The 17734-nt window shown below is 31.9% G+C and overlaps 1 protein-coding gene across 1 annotated transcript; it reads left to right on the top strand.

Moving 5' to 3' along the window:
• The first annotated feature begins 13864 nt into the window (after window positions 1-13864).
• LOC143079090 (uncharacterized) lies at window positions 13865-16658 on the top strand. The gene is made up of 3 exons (XM_076254259.1): window positions 13865-14061; window positions 15003-15274; window positions 16493-16658. The coding sequence occupies exons 1-3, from the start codon at window positions 13912-13914 to the stop codon at window positions 16620-16622; spliced, it is 552 nt and encodes a 183-aa protein (XP_076110374.1). The 5' UTR covers window positions 13865-13911; the 3' UTR covers window positions 16623-16658.
• The last annotated feature ends 1076 nt before the right edge of the window (window positions 16659-17734 follow it).

Here is a 17734-nt window from a genome sequence, read left to right as displayed (position 1 = left end):
GGTACAACATTATTTAAAAACGTATGCAATCCTTTCTTTCTATCTCTGTAAGGTATAATAATGGCTACTTTTTGTCTGGGAATGCACGTGACTGGTCTGTAATGTCCTTTGTCCATGAAGTTGTATGTTGCTTGTAAAGCTTCGAGAGAAAATATGCTTCTATTTAACGGTTCATGTCCATCTGTAAAGGACATTTCCAATTTTCCCTTTATTATTTATAACCCTTTTTTACACATTCATTAATAATAGAGTGTTATTTCATTAAACTGTTGTTAATCAGAAGCGTCCAAACAATTTCAGCTCAGAAACTGTGAATACGTTTGAATTGTTCTCCAGTTGTGTCATTTCGGACCTTTTAATGCTAACTTAGCGGTGTGGGTTTTGCTCATTGTTGAGGGCCGTACTGTGACCTACGGTTTGGACACGAATTATTTATAGATTATTGCATAGCAGTTGCTCCTTTTTAACAGGAATAAAAATGACCACATTATTGATATTCATGTCAACACCGAAGTGTTGACTACTGGGCTGGTTACATTTCGACAACGAAAAAACGGAAACACTGAAGTGAACAAAAAACAAACGACAACGCAACACACACAGAAACAACACGGGTAACACGGAAATGTTCAAATCGTCGTTTTCACAATCCCACTCATCTTTTCACTTAATGTGACATACCAAATTAGACTGACCACCTGGCGTATACTTTCATGAGCAACACGACGGGTGCGACATGTAAAGCAAGTTATGCCCCCTAAGATCAACCCCGTTTTTTTTATTTTATTTTCGACTTTGGGTGTGAATGTCCCTTTGGGATCAGTCATCCCTGTTTCATTGTTTGTCATGTTAACTACCCGGATCATACGCACATGGTCGGACCTATGAGGATGTATGCATAAATAATCATTTCTTATGGAACACATCCATTATAATAAGGACAAACACTAAAAGCAAACACTGATGCTTTCTTATTATCTAACAAATATTAAAAGTCATTACTTTTTTAAACTTGAATACTTGTAGTTATTTACAGCATACTTACGTATATTTTCAGGATGAAGTGGACAAAATGTCTTTATATTCTCATCGTAACTAGCGATTTGGTTCCATCTCTTTATTGCCTTTCCATATTGGGAATTATGTTTTCGATTTAACAGTAACTTTAAGAAGCAAAATGTGTAGATCAGATTGACAACTAATATGCACATTCTGGTTTTCATCTAAATACAAGAGTTTCAGAATTTTGAAGCATGTTGCAACTTTCAACAATCTTTAAAGAACAATTAAATTTATAGCAAGTAAACTTTGCGTGGGGAATATAAGCATGATTATTTACATTGATTAACCAATTCACTATTTCTTATTTAGTTCCTATTTGTTTCTTACTGTTAAGAACATTTAAAATCCTACAAAACACAGTAATCGACGGTCTTGTTATGTACAAACGTTTGTGGAACTTAACTAACTCACAACAATGAGTAATCAACGGACGATCAAATATATTTTTCTTCGTTCGAATACTTTAGATATATTCCGCCTGGAAACGAAAACAAATAAAGGCAACAGTAGTATACCGCTGTTCAAAACTCATAAATCTATGGACAAAAAACAAAATCGGGATAACAAACTAAAACTGAGGGAAACGCATTAAATATTAGAGGAGAACAACAACACAACATTAAAATGTAACACACACAGCAACGGACTAAGCATTAGACAAAATCCGATGAGAATAACCAATATAACATCAAAACCAAATGCATGAATATGGGATAGAAAAGTACCGTGACACGTCTTATAGTAATGTGAATTCCCACTCAAAAATAGGACAAAACAAACGACACAACAAGCTTTTCGAAATTTCAGAGAAAGTCCCAGACACATTTTGGTCTACATAAGACTCACTGCGGCGCTACAAGCAAAATTGTTCGGATGACAATCAAATACTAAATCGAAAATTTAAAACAATAACTTGCATATTTGAAACGAGACGGTAAATGATATTTATGTACGGAGTAAAACTTTTTCGTGATTACATTATATGAACAGTAAATTTACACGCAAAATTATGTTTCGAGTAAACACAAAGACGTAGACAATTATCTTGTACAGACGGTGCAGAAAGAACGTTCTGTTACCTTGGCATATATCCAGTGGGTATAGTACCTTATAGAAAATATTAACACTAATAACTCAATTTTGAACTGAAAAGGCCATTGTGATCGTAACAGCTATTAGGAGACTGAACTATATTTTTAAAGTATTGTTCAGTTTTTCAGTTAATTGCAATTTGTAATTGTAATTTCAGTCGGTCGAATAATGAGATTTGGAATGAAATTAAACACTCCATGTGGTTTTGTATGTAAAGATGATGTTTCAGTTTCACCGCTTTTGGCATTAGTTGGCTCTGCGTTGAAGGCCGTACTTTTACCTATAATTGTTTTATTATTTACACATTGGTACTTGGATGGAGAGTCTCATTGGCACTTGTACCACTTCTTCTTATTTATATTGATTTATTGCAATGTAAATAATTTATATTGAAAAGAACTGTCGTAACAAAACCCATTTCTTTTTAAGTTTCAAAGTTTTCTGATGATCTTGAATCAACACAGGTGGGAGGCAATATTTAATATAAAGTTTTAGAGAATTCAGAACCAACATAGTGTATCAAATACGGCAAAGCTATTTATGTCTTGGATATAAAAAGTATTTCAAAATGACTTTGCATGGGTTTTTAGAATTAGTTGCAAAACCAGTAAAATATTTTAGTTGCTTGACCGTTATGGAATATCCGTTTCACAGACGTTAGTGGATATCTCTCTAATGTTGTAACTACCATCCGATCCCCTTTTGACGAATGAGACCCACTGACTCAGACTTATTATCGGTTTGGTACTAACATGAACAACACTACAGGTGCAAGATGTGGGGCAGGATCTTCATACCGTTCCGAATCACCTGAGATCACTCCAGTATTTGGTGGGGTTTGTGTTGTTCAGTTTTAAGATTCTATGTTGTGTTTGTATACTATTGTATTGTCTGTTGATTTTTTTTCTTTTTTAGCTAATGCTTTGTCAGTTGGTTGGGTTTTTTTTTTATTGGATGTCCCTCTGGTATCTTTCGTTTCTTTTTTTTTTTATAGTAGTCTTGTTTACAAAAAACATCCCATTCCATCCCATCTCCCGAATATGGTCAGCTACCTTTTTATACAACATGCTTGGTTCAAACTCTTTAGATACGCACACAAATTTATAACTTCTTAACATACTGTCAATCAGGAGATCAAATCTTCTATTGTGATCTTATATGGAACAAAAATGTTCCCATGGGAAGATATAAAGACAGTTTTTCATACAGTTTAGCTTACCTTAAACAAAAAAAGATAGTGTGTTAAAAATGCATTGAAACAGTTCATAATTGTCTAAACAATTGGAAATCTAACATTTTTTTAAATGCATACAGACAATCTGAGTACAAAGAGCTATCTTCACTCAGACAACATTAATGAATACGAGTTATAAACCACTGATTATAATGAATATGATACAGACTCGGAAACTTATAGCTGGAACTAAACACATTTAACAACATGAAAATATTGAAAAAAGCAGGAAAAGCCTACTAAGATGTCACTTGAACTGCCAATCAAAATGTCTTTAGAAATGCCTATCAAATATGTCACTTAACTGTCAATCCAGTTGTATTAGGATATGTCTTCTAAGATGTCACTTAAACTGCCAATCGAGATGTCTTAAGAAATGCCTATATATGTGTTTGCCAAAAATATTCCCCAAAATAGATAATCACTCAGAAGGAATACTTTTCATGTAAATAAAGTTAAAAATCGATGGCAAAAAAAAAACAAATCCGGTTGAAAACTTAAACCGAGGGAAACACATTAACAGTATAAGAGGAACACAACGGAACGACAGAAACACTGAACTACAACAAAAACAAACGCATATGCAACATACTTAAAAACAAACTATATGATAACAACTGTCATATTTCTGACTTGATAGGACATTTCAAGACAAAATGGTGGGTTGAACCTGGTGAAATTGCATGCCAAAGCTCTCTCTTTATGGCAATGTTTAAAATGTCGCTAAAACACTGCGTGACAGAAATACAACACAAACACATACAAGAACATTCATATAACAAAGAAACGCACAAACAAATAATAGAATTGTCTAAAAATCATGTAAAATATGAAAACAAAATATAAAATAGCAATGATTGGTATGAAATATCGGATTTCATCTTTTTAGAAGTAGCAGGATGTGAATAAAAGAAAAATCAAAAAAAAATCTGAACGTTAATTCATTTAACATTAAGTTAAAGCTTGATAATAATAAAAAAAACTAAATATAATTGAGCTAAAAACTAAAAGAAACACTTTTGTGTTGACATGAATTATCATTGATATGGTCATATTTATAAAATACCTGTTTACAAAACTTTTGAAATTTTTGAAATACTACGGCTTTTCTACCTCAGGAATATATTACATTAGCTGTATTTGGCAAAACTTTTAGGAATTTTGGTCCTCAATGCTCTTCAACTTCGTATTTTTATTTGGCCTTTTTAACTTTTATGGATTCGAGCGTCACTGATGAGTCTTTTGTAGACGAAACGCGCGTCTGGCGTAAAAACAAAACTTAAGCCCGGTATCTATGATGAGTTATTTACAACCACTGGGTCGATGCCACTGCTGATAGAATTTTAATTCCCCAAGGGTATTGCTAGCCCAGTAGTCAGCACTTTTGTGCTATCAGGAATTATCTCGAGATCAATCAGTACACATCCAACATCCAATGGTTTGGTGTAAAAAAAAGTCATAGACAGAACATGACCTTGTGCAATGTCAAGATACAGGTATCGACAGATTGTAGATCCATGAATGTGTATATTATGTATTTAACAACAATATTTTTAATTTGCTTTTAATTGACTGATAACAAAATCAATATAAATACCAATAATATTCAATGATCTAATAGCATTGTTGAATTGGTAACCTTTTAGAATAAGTTTATTTAAAGGATTATAAGTTTACCAGGATCTTTTCTAAATTTCCGGGCACGGTAAACAACATTTCCGTAAAAATGAGGATGTGCTATCCCGTATGAAATAAGATTTCTACAGGTAAACCAAACTTCAAAACCAAATCTTTATATATATGGAAGAATTTATTAAAGTAATTTGTAATAACGAAATTCCTGGCTTAATAATTTACCAGTAATACATAGATTACGGTCGTTTAAAATAAAAACGTCATAACAATGTCTTTAATAGACATACTATAAGTATATACTTCTAGACAAAACTATTCTGATTATGTTCACAGATTTCCCAAATGATATTTTTAAAAGAATTATAGTTTGAGAAACTGTTTGAAAAACGGTTCGTACTTTGACCTATAATGGTTTACTTTTTACACATTGTGACCTTGGATGAAGTTGCACTTCAGTGTTTCTGTTGTTTCGTTGTTTTCCTCTTTAAGTTGATGTAACAAACAACACTGTAACACACACAGAAACGAACTACAATATGACAAATGCCATTTTTATGACTTGGTACAGGACATTTAAAGAAAAAATGTGGGTTGAACTTGGTTTTGTGGCTAATCAAACCTTCCGCTTTTATGGCAATGTTAAATATACACTAAAATGACAACATTACATGACAGGAATACAGCACAAAGAAATGTTTTAACGTTCAGAACAAAAAAATACACAAATAAACATTACAATAATACATTTCGATATGCTAACCACAGAATAAAAACGAACACGTAAAACACAAACACAGCACAACAGAACCACAAACTGTCAGTCACACGACTGGATCAACGCCACAAAAGTGACGTCACATGTAAAATTTCAAAAATTTGATATATAAATCAAGATGAATTTTGATATTATGTGATATAATTTGTTTTATAACAATTACATGAATATATATAATTGTGTTAGTAATAAGATAATTAATTGTATTATCTAGCTATATCGGTATTTCTTCTTTAATCAAACTGTAAAAACAAATCATGTACAAATAGCTGTTTTAAACTAAACGTTTATGAATGAACTGGGTGATTAATTATCTTTACTTTTACATACGAATAAGAAAATTAAAAAACTAGAATTACTACTAAAAACGATAAGAGATTAAACAAAATCCGATCAGAATTACAAATACAACATCATAACTAAATACATGAATGTTGGATAAAGAAATACCGTGACCTGTCTTATAGCAATGCGAATTCACATTCAGCTAAACAGTCATATTCGGGACTAGGTCATGTTCAGTACTTAAAAGACCAGACGACGTAAATGGTAAAACACAATCTAATAGGTGGTAAAATTTCATAAGCTATTTTAGACACGGCCACATCGAAATTGATCAACCAATGCGTGATGGTGTCCATAAAATTTACGGAGTGTCACTTTTAATCTTTCCTCCCCGTAACTTTGTTGGAGCAATTGCTGCGTAAGGAGAACACTCCTGTATATGAAGTCAGTATAGTGTGAACATGCACGAGCATAACGTATCAACTGAGATATGTTAACACCATACGATTGGGCAGAGGATATGTTACCTCTGAGAAATGGGGACATGGTAGTTGGGATTTTGAAATCGTCCCGTTTGTCATAGATGTGGAATCCTTAATTTTAAATTCACAGGGATATATGAGATGCAAGTACTGACTGAAATATAGGTTATTCAGTAATATGACATCATCAATATATCTGAAAGTAAAACTAAAGAAGTTCACAAAGTGATTGTTATTTTATGTGTTAAGAAGGGTCTGAATGAATTCTGCCTCACACGAGTACAAAAACAAATCGGCCAGTTGGGATGCACAATTAGTGTCCATTGGAATACTGACAGTCTGTTTAAATACCAATTCTTCAAATTCAAAAAATATATTGTCGATGAAAGAGGGACGAAAGATACCAAAGGGACAGTCAAACTCATAAATCGAAAATAAACTGACAACGCCATGGCTAAAAATGAAAAAGACAAACAGACAAACAATAGTACACATGACACAACATAGAAAACTAAAGAATAAACAACACGAACCCCACCAAAAACTAGGGGTGATTTTGGGTGCTGCTCCGGAAGGGTAAGCAGATCCTGCTCCACATGTGGCACCCGTCGTGCTGCTTATGTGATAACAAATCCGATAAATAGTCTAATTCGGTAGGTCACATTCATGAAAGGGAAGCGGATTGTACTTACGACGTAAGCAACATATCCGATATCATTTGTGAGACGGTTATTCCATAACGGTCAACCAACTCGTGATGGCGTCCGTAAAATCTACGAAGGGATGATTTCAACTTCACCATTTGGAACTCTTGGTTTAATAGCTTCCTTGTTCCTTGAAAATGTCCAGCATTTTGATAATATCGGCTTCAGTATATTTTCGGGTAGATCCAGTGTGGTTCTTCACAAAATAAGAAATATTATAACCCAAAACAAGAAAAGTGTATCTACGATTCTCATTTGTATAGAGAAAGCTCTGTTTAATGAGGTGGTACAGTCGATCTTTCAATTGGGGTTGGGGAATAGTAATGTAAAGCGTAGAAAAATCAAAAGTCTTAATGTTGCTGCAAAATTGCAGAGATTGTGAATTAGATTAAGCAGAAGATCTTGAGAACTTTTGAGAATCCACATCTGGTTAACACCACTGGTAGAAATATAAAACTCTCAAAAATGAAGATCAACCTTAGGGAAGAAAACATATTTTGTATGAATTTCTTAATCTTACTGTAATCCATCGACATTTGATTATGGTCATTATTTGCAATTGGTAAAGTATCGCACTGTAAAATCTTTTCGAATAATTCTTCAATTCTACTTGGCATAAATGTACAAAAGTAAAACAAAATTACCGCATTCGAAGATAATTTCAAAAAGGGGAGTTGATAAAACTTCCAAAGTCAAACGTTACCAACGGAAAGAGTGAAGGTTGCACGGTGATCTTTGGTTAATTATATCTATATAATTTTGTTTTAGAGGATAGTTGTCTCATCGGCGATATCATCATACTTTTAATATTTTTTTATATTCATTGTTAAATAAAACTAACACACTACAATACAAATAATAATACTTGCGATATCAGAATGCTACCTTACGCAACAGTATAACAAAATAACTGAACTCCAAATCAAATTAAAAACGGGGTTGTCCATAAAACTAACAAAATCAATCACTATCAATCAACGAAAGTGAAAAACAAATTTGAATATGTTTTAAAGCAATGTATTATATAATAATTCTTATTCAAATATAACTAAACGGCAAATTGAAGTTTAATGGCATTGAGTCTCTACATTTATTCTATTTTTATAAATTAATGTGAAAATAGAAATCCATTGAAATCTCATTAAATGACTTTGACGGTTTCAAATTACTGTACCAGATGCACATATCTTCAATTATATATAGTTTATATATTTTCTCATTTGAACTATTATTACTCACAGACTGCTTTTGGTATTGAGGCGAATCATAGGTGGAATTATGATCACCTCCTTTTGAAACAAAATATTTATTTAAAGCAGTTTTCCTTAATGTTTAGTTGACGTTTTTCAATATTCGAATATTTTTACCATTTGACGAATAAAAAGAATCAGAATAAGAGCATATATGTAATATCATTTATATGATATTAATTATACAGTAATTTTAAAGATATGTTCCATTAAATATCAAAATTGACGTGTTTTTCAACAACCAATTGGCATTCCCAGGTGAACAAACTGTGCCCCTCTTCTTGTCGACTTTTTCCTATATTTATTTGAAAGTGCCTCCATTTTTATGTGTAGCAACATTCCAGCAGTGTTTGCATACATGGTTTATACCTGCAAGTTGATACGATATTCCAGAGCTTGTATTTCTTGTCATGGTTGCCTTGATAGATCGTACGTTGGTTCTCATAACGAAGCTATTAAACCAACTTTATAAACTACTTACATCCCCTTCATTTGAACTTTGGTGGAAAGTTGTCTCATTTGCAATCATACCACATCTCCTTATTTTTATCTTCATAAAGGTACTTCTTCGGAAGAAAAAAGAAGTCATATAGCAGTATCCCTAAAACTTTACTCTCTGCTATATACATGATGTTTTCTCCCCAAGAAATACAAAATTTGGTAACTGTGATGTACACATTTATCCCATCGAACTTGAGATAAAGAACACAATAGAACAATACAGTAAAATCTGTCTCATATCTTGACTAATGTGAGTAATCTCAGATATATACTTCAAGTCTTTTTGTTGTCGGGATGCACAAGTACCTGTTCACGTCAACTCTATGTTTTTGTTACATGTATTTCTATATAATTGACAATTCATATATGTGTACAACTGGCTCATTTTTTTCAGAGATTTATAATGATAAATAAGAAATTACATTCACATGCAACCTACCTTTGCCCAATAGGCACAAATGAAAGAAAAAATCGGCGCACATGAAATACAGATCGGCGCAAATGCAAAACGCCGAACAGGACATATTGCTTATTATCAAACTGTACGTCCCATATTACATGCTGATTGAAATTGAAATTGAAATCTTAGCAATTACGGTTAAAAAAAGTGCTGACAAAAAAGTAAATGCAGCTATTTAAAAAACCTAGTTTTAAAGAAATGACACATTAATAAGAATTGCTCATGAAATTTTGATAATTTTTGATTAATTGCATTTTTTTTTTTAAGTAACGAGCGATCTTTCATGAGTTTGTAGTGTGATGACGAAAACCCAGATACTTTAACAATCAAGATCAATAAACAGAACTTGATTTTGTCTAGTTTCAACATAAATGTTATTATACAAATTTTGATTCTAAATAGGTAATAAGATGAAACTGTAATAAATTTAACAAAAGACCACGATTAATCCAACTTCAGATTTTAATTCTCTTTACTTCGAATAAATACAAATATTTGAAACAGATGAATTAATTTCTATTCCAAAAAAAAAACACAGCTACAAATATTTGAAACAGATGAACTATTTTCTATTCCAAAAAAATCACAGCTTTTACCACAAAAAGAATATTTTTCAGTAACTTATTTCTAACTTCCAATTAAAGGCGCCTAACTATATATAATCATTTACAACAAAATTGTGTATACATAAATTGATTCTTGTCCTATGACGACAACATCCATCGATCCGAACGTCCATGAATAATGAAGTATTGATATTTCTATAGATTTTTCACACATCACGGCATCTGCCTACCTCTTTTATGTGTTTATATTTGTATAAAATTTATACACACATACACACCATCGGCTTTTGGACATTCAACGTGATCTTATACAGGCATGATAGGCGACTATGCATGTATGTACAGTGTCTCGTTCTCAAAGAAGATTTGGTATGATTCTGGCTGTCATATTGACCATAGAAATATTCCTCATTTGTTACATTATGGGGCATGAACACCATAAAATGGAATTTATGGCAAGACTGAGAAAAGAGAGTGAGAGACGTATCGTCACCCCACTGCCCACAGAATGACGGATTTTTTATTTTAAAGGTAAGAAAACAGAAATTTTGTGATGTTTTTTTTTTCTCGTCATTTTAACTTCTTGTTTAATAGGTTTTCTGTTTTTAAATTTTAGTTCATACTAGTATTTTGCTCATTTATAAAATTGTGATGTGTTAAATTAATAATGATTATTATTATTGGTCGTTTAATTCTAAAAAGAGACATTTTTTATACCTAAGTTTAACTGATTTGGTTTTAGACGATTAGTATACTAGTTGAATTGAACAAGAGCGATTTCCTTTAAGAAAATACAAACGTATACATATATAGGAACCGAGATAGGAACAGAACCAGTTGTCTAAAATATAAAATGACCGTTCCTTATTTTTTATTTTTTTTACATTTTATTACTTTAATTTCGACGCAATGTCAGAAATTGCTACCATTTAGTGTAACAGAAAAATGACGTTAAATTCTTCCTGCTTTCGTTTTTGGGTAAATGCAAAGTATAACACACTTGTGAGTACAAATGCCGTGAGAATCCAATCCAATATGATTATATATATATATTTAACATAGGATATTCAATTTTACTGCTAGTAATTATGTGTTTTTGGAGGAATATTGCTGCATTATATATTCAACCCGAGTATGATTTTATTCAAGCAGTGACATACAATAGCTTATACTTATGATACTGAAGTTTTCTTAGTTTTTGATCGTCTTATAGATGTGTATTTTTGTAATGTGTGCATCATTTCGTTTTGTTGAAAGCAGGACATTTATATTTAGTGGAGGAAGGAACACGCGAATGCAGTTCGTGCCGTCCCTAGCATATTACGCTTGTGGCGACGTCAAATTATGATACCGGACAAACTTGCAAGACATTTTCATTAATCCGTATTTTTTTATAGAAAACCCTGTAATCTTAATGCTATTTGGTGTACCAACTTCAACTTTAAAAGTACTTTTTATGGGTATAGTTATCAAAGCCGTAAAATAATCTTCATGAAATAAAATCTCTGTTTTTTTGGCCGTAAAAGTTTTGTGAAGGCATGAAAATTTAACTCGGACATTTCCGCAAGACATTGCAAATCTATTGTTTTGAATTGAATATGTAGCTCAATTTATTTTTCAGTTCGAATTTTGGGAGCTAACACTTAGTACAAAACGATCGTGCTTACAATTTAATGAATTATCTGTCAAAATTTTATTTTTGAACTGAAATGTTTCAAGTTTCCAAATTAAATTTCCGATGGGACATTTCCGTACACCATATTCTTTTGAAAATATGTATGCAAATTTTAAATGAAGACAGCCATGTTAACTAATACTGAAATATATCACGTCATAGAATGTGCATGCAAAATTTCGAAGAGTTTCGTGAACATTTCGCGAATTGTTCTATTTTTTTGTTTCGAGTTTGTTACATGGGACAACGCTTAAGTAAACGTTTTTTTTCGGATAATCTGTGTCTTCCTAAGCCTATGAATATTATATTTTTATTCTTTCTCTATCATAATGTGAAAATTTAAGAATCAACCTTTATCAGTTTCATGTATAATTTGAAATATTTATTTCAGCATTTCTATAAAAAAAAATTCCGGTCAAATATTTACTTAACGCTATTTTACGTGGTAATAGCAATATCGAACGTTGCGTCTTCGTTTTTTTTTATTTTACTATTAGTCTTTTGGTACACCCTTATATACATGTTATACCATTATCAATCAAAAGAAAAAGTCTACATTTTTAGTAAATAGATATTGAATATTAAATTTGTAATTCTAAATTCATTCAACCCATTTATGGATCCATCATGTTCATTTAAGAGGTAAATTTGAGAAAAAAATTCATGGCACTGATGGCATATGACATGTTCTTCAACGTATGATTTACATATTGGTCATCTACCCAAAAGGATATGAACCGAAATGTCTGTTATTTGTTTAGATGACCGAAAGGTCTATATAATATTTCATACAAACTACCATTGTTTCCCTGATTTAAGCAACATGAATTATTTGTCAACTTAAAGTTGGATGTAAAAGTAATCAATTAAAACGACAATACAATAGAATTCATCATTAAACTGCGTACAAAACAGAAAACTTTCAGTCAAAAGTGAAGATCGTTATTCAATAGATAAAAGAGTACTGATTTACTTTGAAAATCATTTTTGTAATCACTTAAATGGCCGTAACGATCTCTTAGATTTTGACCGAATCATGCATAATATTATTGTCAATAATATATTATATGTGAATTGCATTTGAAAAATAAAGTTATACTTTAAGAGGAACAACATTCAGTTTAATAATCCAATTCTTCGACGTACGATTTACATGCGGCAGGATATACATCAACAAGCATTTTAAATATAGGGAACGATCATAACGATTGCCCATTATTGCCAAAAAGCTGTATCACTGAAATACAAGTTTCAACGACAGCAACATTCCATTTGCATTGAAAACTCAAATGACAGATATTCGATAAATTGGTTTTAAATTTTATCAATGTAATGAAAAAAATAGAAATTCAATAAAATTTAACAAAACGCCTGAAGCACCGCAATATATTTATAATCTGGAACACAACTTGAAAAATAGTCTAAAATTTGTTCTTCTTTTGAAAGGCGTTGACATCATTGATAAGACAAAATTGGAGTCGGCAATAATGATAATTTAGACAGTAATTATAGTATAAGCTTGAGTCAAAGTGCATTTTTTTTTATGGTTTATCGTATAAGAATATCGATGTTAACAATTTATACAAATATAAAAAAAAAAAATGATAAAAAAGTTAAACTAGCATGTTTATTGTAGTAAATGCACATCTTTTGTGTGGGTATCTTATTGTTTACAAGTACTTACTACTTTAAAATTAGTATAGAACTGTTAGATGCTTCTAACATTATATGGATATATTTTTTACACTAATTGTAAATCCAAGGTAAAAGGTGGACTACATTTTTATTGCCTTCTATTTCCCCTGGATAGATGGTTCATTTTGTAAACCGGGACCCTTAGCCTGTTCCTGGACGACTAAGGTAATTGTATACGGGAAATATTTAGGAATAAAACGTTTATATGTCTTAAATTTAAAAAAAAATGTAAATGAACATGCTTTACGTTTCTGATTTTTACCACTTCGGTTTTACGAATAATCAATTACTACTATTTATCAGAAAATTTTAAACAAATAAATAATATGATCTGACAGTTTAGATACACTTGGGTGCAATTTCATGTATCGGTGGTCGTTCTAAATTGTTAAACAGAATTAGAGAAATAATTTTTATTTCGTTTGAGTATAACGTCACAATAGCGTTGCCGTTGTCAACTAGTAACGTTTGCGACTGGAACATGAACGTCTGAACATGCTGAGCAATAGAAAGCTAGCTCTTCAAGCTACTCATTTTTCTTTCGGCAATGACGAAGCTTGTCATAGGACGACTTACGCACAGGATTATACTACACAACTTTCATCATATCAGCAAAAATCTGTGTCGCCACCGTGTCCGGCAGAGGTAAAAGTCTTGTTGGTGTAGTTTGTTACTTTAATGATACGCGTTCTTTGAGTTTAATGATGCTGCATAACTTGAGGATTTTTGTCCCTGATTGTTAACGATCTTAAACTTTCGTTTATAATACATTGAAGTTCCGTTAGACCGTATGTATTAAGAGACAGCTTCGTTTCACCAGGGACGTATATAGAGGGATAGGTAACTTCTTAACAATCCTTGTTGCGATAAAAAAATATGTAGAGAATCATTGGAGAAACCACACTGTACACCTTAAAACTTTAAAAGTTGTTGATGGATTTTAATGAAATAAAGATTTTCTTAAACTTGAATGATTCCTACATTGATAGAGTTAATTTGGTTAATAATGTTCATGTCCTTCATGTAATTTGATTTATTTAAGAAAGGAGGGTAATTATTTTTGGGGCATTATTCTACATTTTGGGTGGAAAACACAATAAAACGTAGTTCAACTGTTCAGCTAAAAACTTAAAAGTTCTTGATTGATTTTGATGAAATTTATTTTGTCTGAAGTCTTAATGTTTTTTTACATGTACAGAAGAATTTTCATGGTTATCAATAAGGTATAAGATTAAATATAAGCAATTTAAAAATGTATAGAAGGTATGTTCAAATCTAACGATTCTCTACATATTCTCCAAAAATTATGAGATTCGAATCCTTCTATATAAGTCCTTGGTTTCACAGGCATAAACGAACTCCAACCCTTTATTTACTTTTAAAATAAAAAGGACAAAGTTAAATCCTAAACTAACCCTTACTTTATATAAACTGGATATTTTATAGGTTTTTTTTCATTTGCATTGTTTCAGAAATTTCACTTAATTATGACTAATACACTCTTTAACGTATGGTTTCCTTATGGTACTAGTCTAACAATTTAAATTTCGAGACCATAATAAAAGTATCTTCATTTCATTTCACAGATAATACCACCTCATAGAGACATAAAATGGCGTTCATCTAACCAACAAGAATACAGTGTATTTCCATCTATAAACAAGGACATTTACCATCGTACCTTGCAAGATTACAACGATATTCAGGTTTTCAGCACTAGAGGTGACGTTTGGCGAAATCCTGAAAAACTCCCGCCTATAAGTCGGACATCTATAGATTACGGAGAGCCTCATATTCCATGTACAAATGTTACGTTTGATCTGCTAAAGAAAATACAAGTCCGTCAAAGAAATGCTAGGTATGTCTATTTATGAATTTTGTGCGTATAAACATCTCTTAGAGAATATGTACTAGTATCGACGATGAGTTTTAATTTTGATTTAAAATGGTCATATGGTAAATCTAGAATAAAAACTGATAACATAAGTATATATATGTACTCTCAACTGCATATACCAGAAGGCCGTTGTCCTCTTTCTTTTGACTGATTTTATATAATTTTCAGTTTGGGATTAATCATGTAGGAATATGGAAAACGGATGTTTTTCAGTGGCAAAAGAATTATAAGCGGTTCATAAATATAAAATAAACAACCGAAATTTTAATTTATTGAATATACCTATGTATAGTAGAACTTCTTTTAGATCTTGCACTAGTAGACGCATAAACCTTGCCTGTGGCACTTTATATAAGTGGATCGAGGCTAGCGGTATACAAAAAAAATCAGTTATTAATGATATCCTTTAATTTCAAGGTACCCGAAAGTTATTGACAGGAGACAAATTAGTAAATTTGTACACAGTAGTATACGGGAGGGTATGGATGAAGGGTACTTCATTTCTGTGTTCTTTAACTTTATATGCCATTTTTCTCTTATTCTTTAATTTTTCCTTTATTTTTTATATTCTTAAATTTGTCACACTATTTTTCTCTGTTTTTAAGTTTTTGTCGATTTTGTGTACATTTGGCCCGTTATTCTCTATTCTGTTAACTCCATCCAGACCCTAATACAGTTTTACTAAAAGTCTGGTGACCTCATCATGACGTTGCAGACATCAAAATCTTATTATAGGCACTACCTCATATAGAGGAGAAAAATATAATTACTGTACATATATAGGTTTCTTATGATTTCGTAAATGTGGAATTCATTTCAAAAGCTATGTTTCATTTCCCAACAATATGTAAGACCCATGATTGCATGTGCTCTTTGTGACAACATTAAAACAATGTATATAAACAAAAATAATGAAAAGCTTTAGTTAACTCGCTTGGTTACATCATAGAAATGTTATAACTAAACTAAAAGGCAAACAGGGTCCGGAGGAAGGGTACGTAAACTGTTGTCCAAATGGTAAAACTTCCACCGAGATTAGCGACTTGAATGTCTCTTTGAAGTTTTATTTTTGCAAAGGTATTGTAAGAAAGTTTAAAAGCAATAATTAAAAAACATAACATTTTGTATCTAGAGTTATAAAACTACTAGCATTTTATGATTACCTCTGTCTGTTTTCAGGGTATATAATAATTCAATATATCTAGAATCAGAGGCAATGCAAGCTTTCCAATGGCCTTCCCCACAGAGAATGAGACCAGTGGCATTGTTTCAGTTTTGCAATGAAAGACACAGAGCAAGAGCATCATAATTATTTAATTTATGTTGAATTAAAATGTTAAAACTTCGTGTATGTTTGTTAAATTGATTTGTAGTTCTAAGCCTTTTTTTATTTCATAATTGAGAATGGCAATGGGAAATGTGTCAAAGAGACGACAACCCGACCAAAGAGCAGACAACAGCTGAAGGCCATCAATGGGTCTTCAATGCAACGAGAAACTCCGTCATACTAAACTCCGAAATCTACACAAGAAACTAATATTAAAAATCCTACATGTAGTTTTTAACAAAAAATCTGATGTTCAGTTCCGTAAGGCGTTTTACATCGTCTTCGTTATCATGCATATTCATCTTAAGTTCTAGCGGAACATAAGATAAATATGCATGATAATGAAAGCATTCGTTATGTACCTGTCAGGTCAGGGGCCTATATATTTCAGTGGTTTTCGTATATGGTTTTGTTATAAATTAGGCCAAATATTTTCTCAATTGAAATGTTTCCTATTTTTCCAGTCGGAGCCTGATATACGGTAAGGGTTGTTCTCATTGTTGACAGCTGTATGGTATATTTTCCCAGTCGGAGCCTGATATACGGTAAGGGTTGTTCTCATTGTTGACAGCTGTATGGTATATTTTTCCAGTCGGAGCCTAATATACGGTAAGGGTTGTTCTCATTGTTGACAGCTGTATGGTATATTTTTCCAGTCGGAGCCTGATATACGGTAAGGGTTGTTCTCATTGTTGACAGCTGTATGGTATATTTTTCCAGTCGGAGCCTGATATACGGTAAGGGTTGTTCTCATTGTTGACAGCTGTATGGTTGCCTATAATTGTTTACACACTTAATTCGAACTTTGGTAGATAGATCTCTCATTGAAAATCATACCACATTTTCTTTTAAAAGATCCCACTAGAAACTATGACTACTTAAACGTTTCGTTGTGATGTTATTGTAATTTGTGAATAGGTAGGTTTTGAAAACATAACACGAATCTCTCCCAAATGCCTGAATCGCTTACCTAGTTAAACATCGAAGAACAAACTTTACATTGATTAATGAACCATGAACATTAGGCCAAGGTCAGATGAACCCTGCCAGACACACATGCACAGCTTACAATCATTAGATGTTACATATATATA

Source organism: Mytilus galloprovincialis, chromosome 6 (genome assembly GCF_965363235.1).
Source record: "Mytilus galloprovincialis chromosome 6, xbMytGall1.hap1.1, whole genome shotgun sequence".
Classification (NCBI taxonomy): domain Eukaryota; kingdom Metazoa; phylum Mollusca; class Bivalvia; order Mytilida; family Mytilidae; genus Mytilus; species Mytilus galloprovincialis.
The sequence above is the reverse complement of the archived record's forward strand: the minus strand, read 5'-3'. Positions and strand labels throughout refer to the sequence as shown.

Bases quoted from the DNA above. Each gene is read 5' to 3' on its own strand.
- LOC143079090 (XM_076254259.1), top strand. From the start codon at position 13,912: ATGCTGAGCAATAGAAAGCTAGCTCTTCAAGCTACTCATTTTTCTTTC. The intron at 14,062-15,002 runs GTAAAAGTCTTG...TTCATTTCACAG, and splicing joins CGCCACCGTGTCCGGCAGAG to ATAATACCACCTCATAGAGA. The intron at 15,275-16,492 runs GTATGTCTATTT...GTCTGTTTTCAG, and splicing joins GTCCGTCAAAGAAATGCTAG to GGTATATAATAATTCAATAT.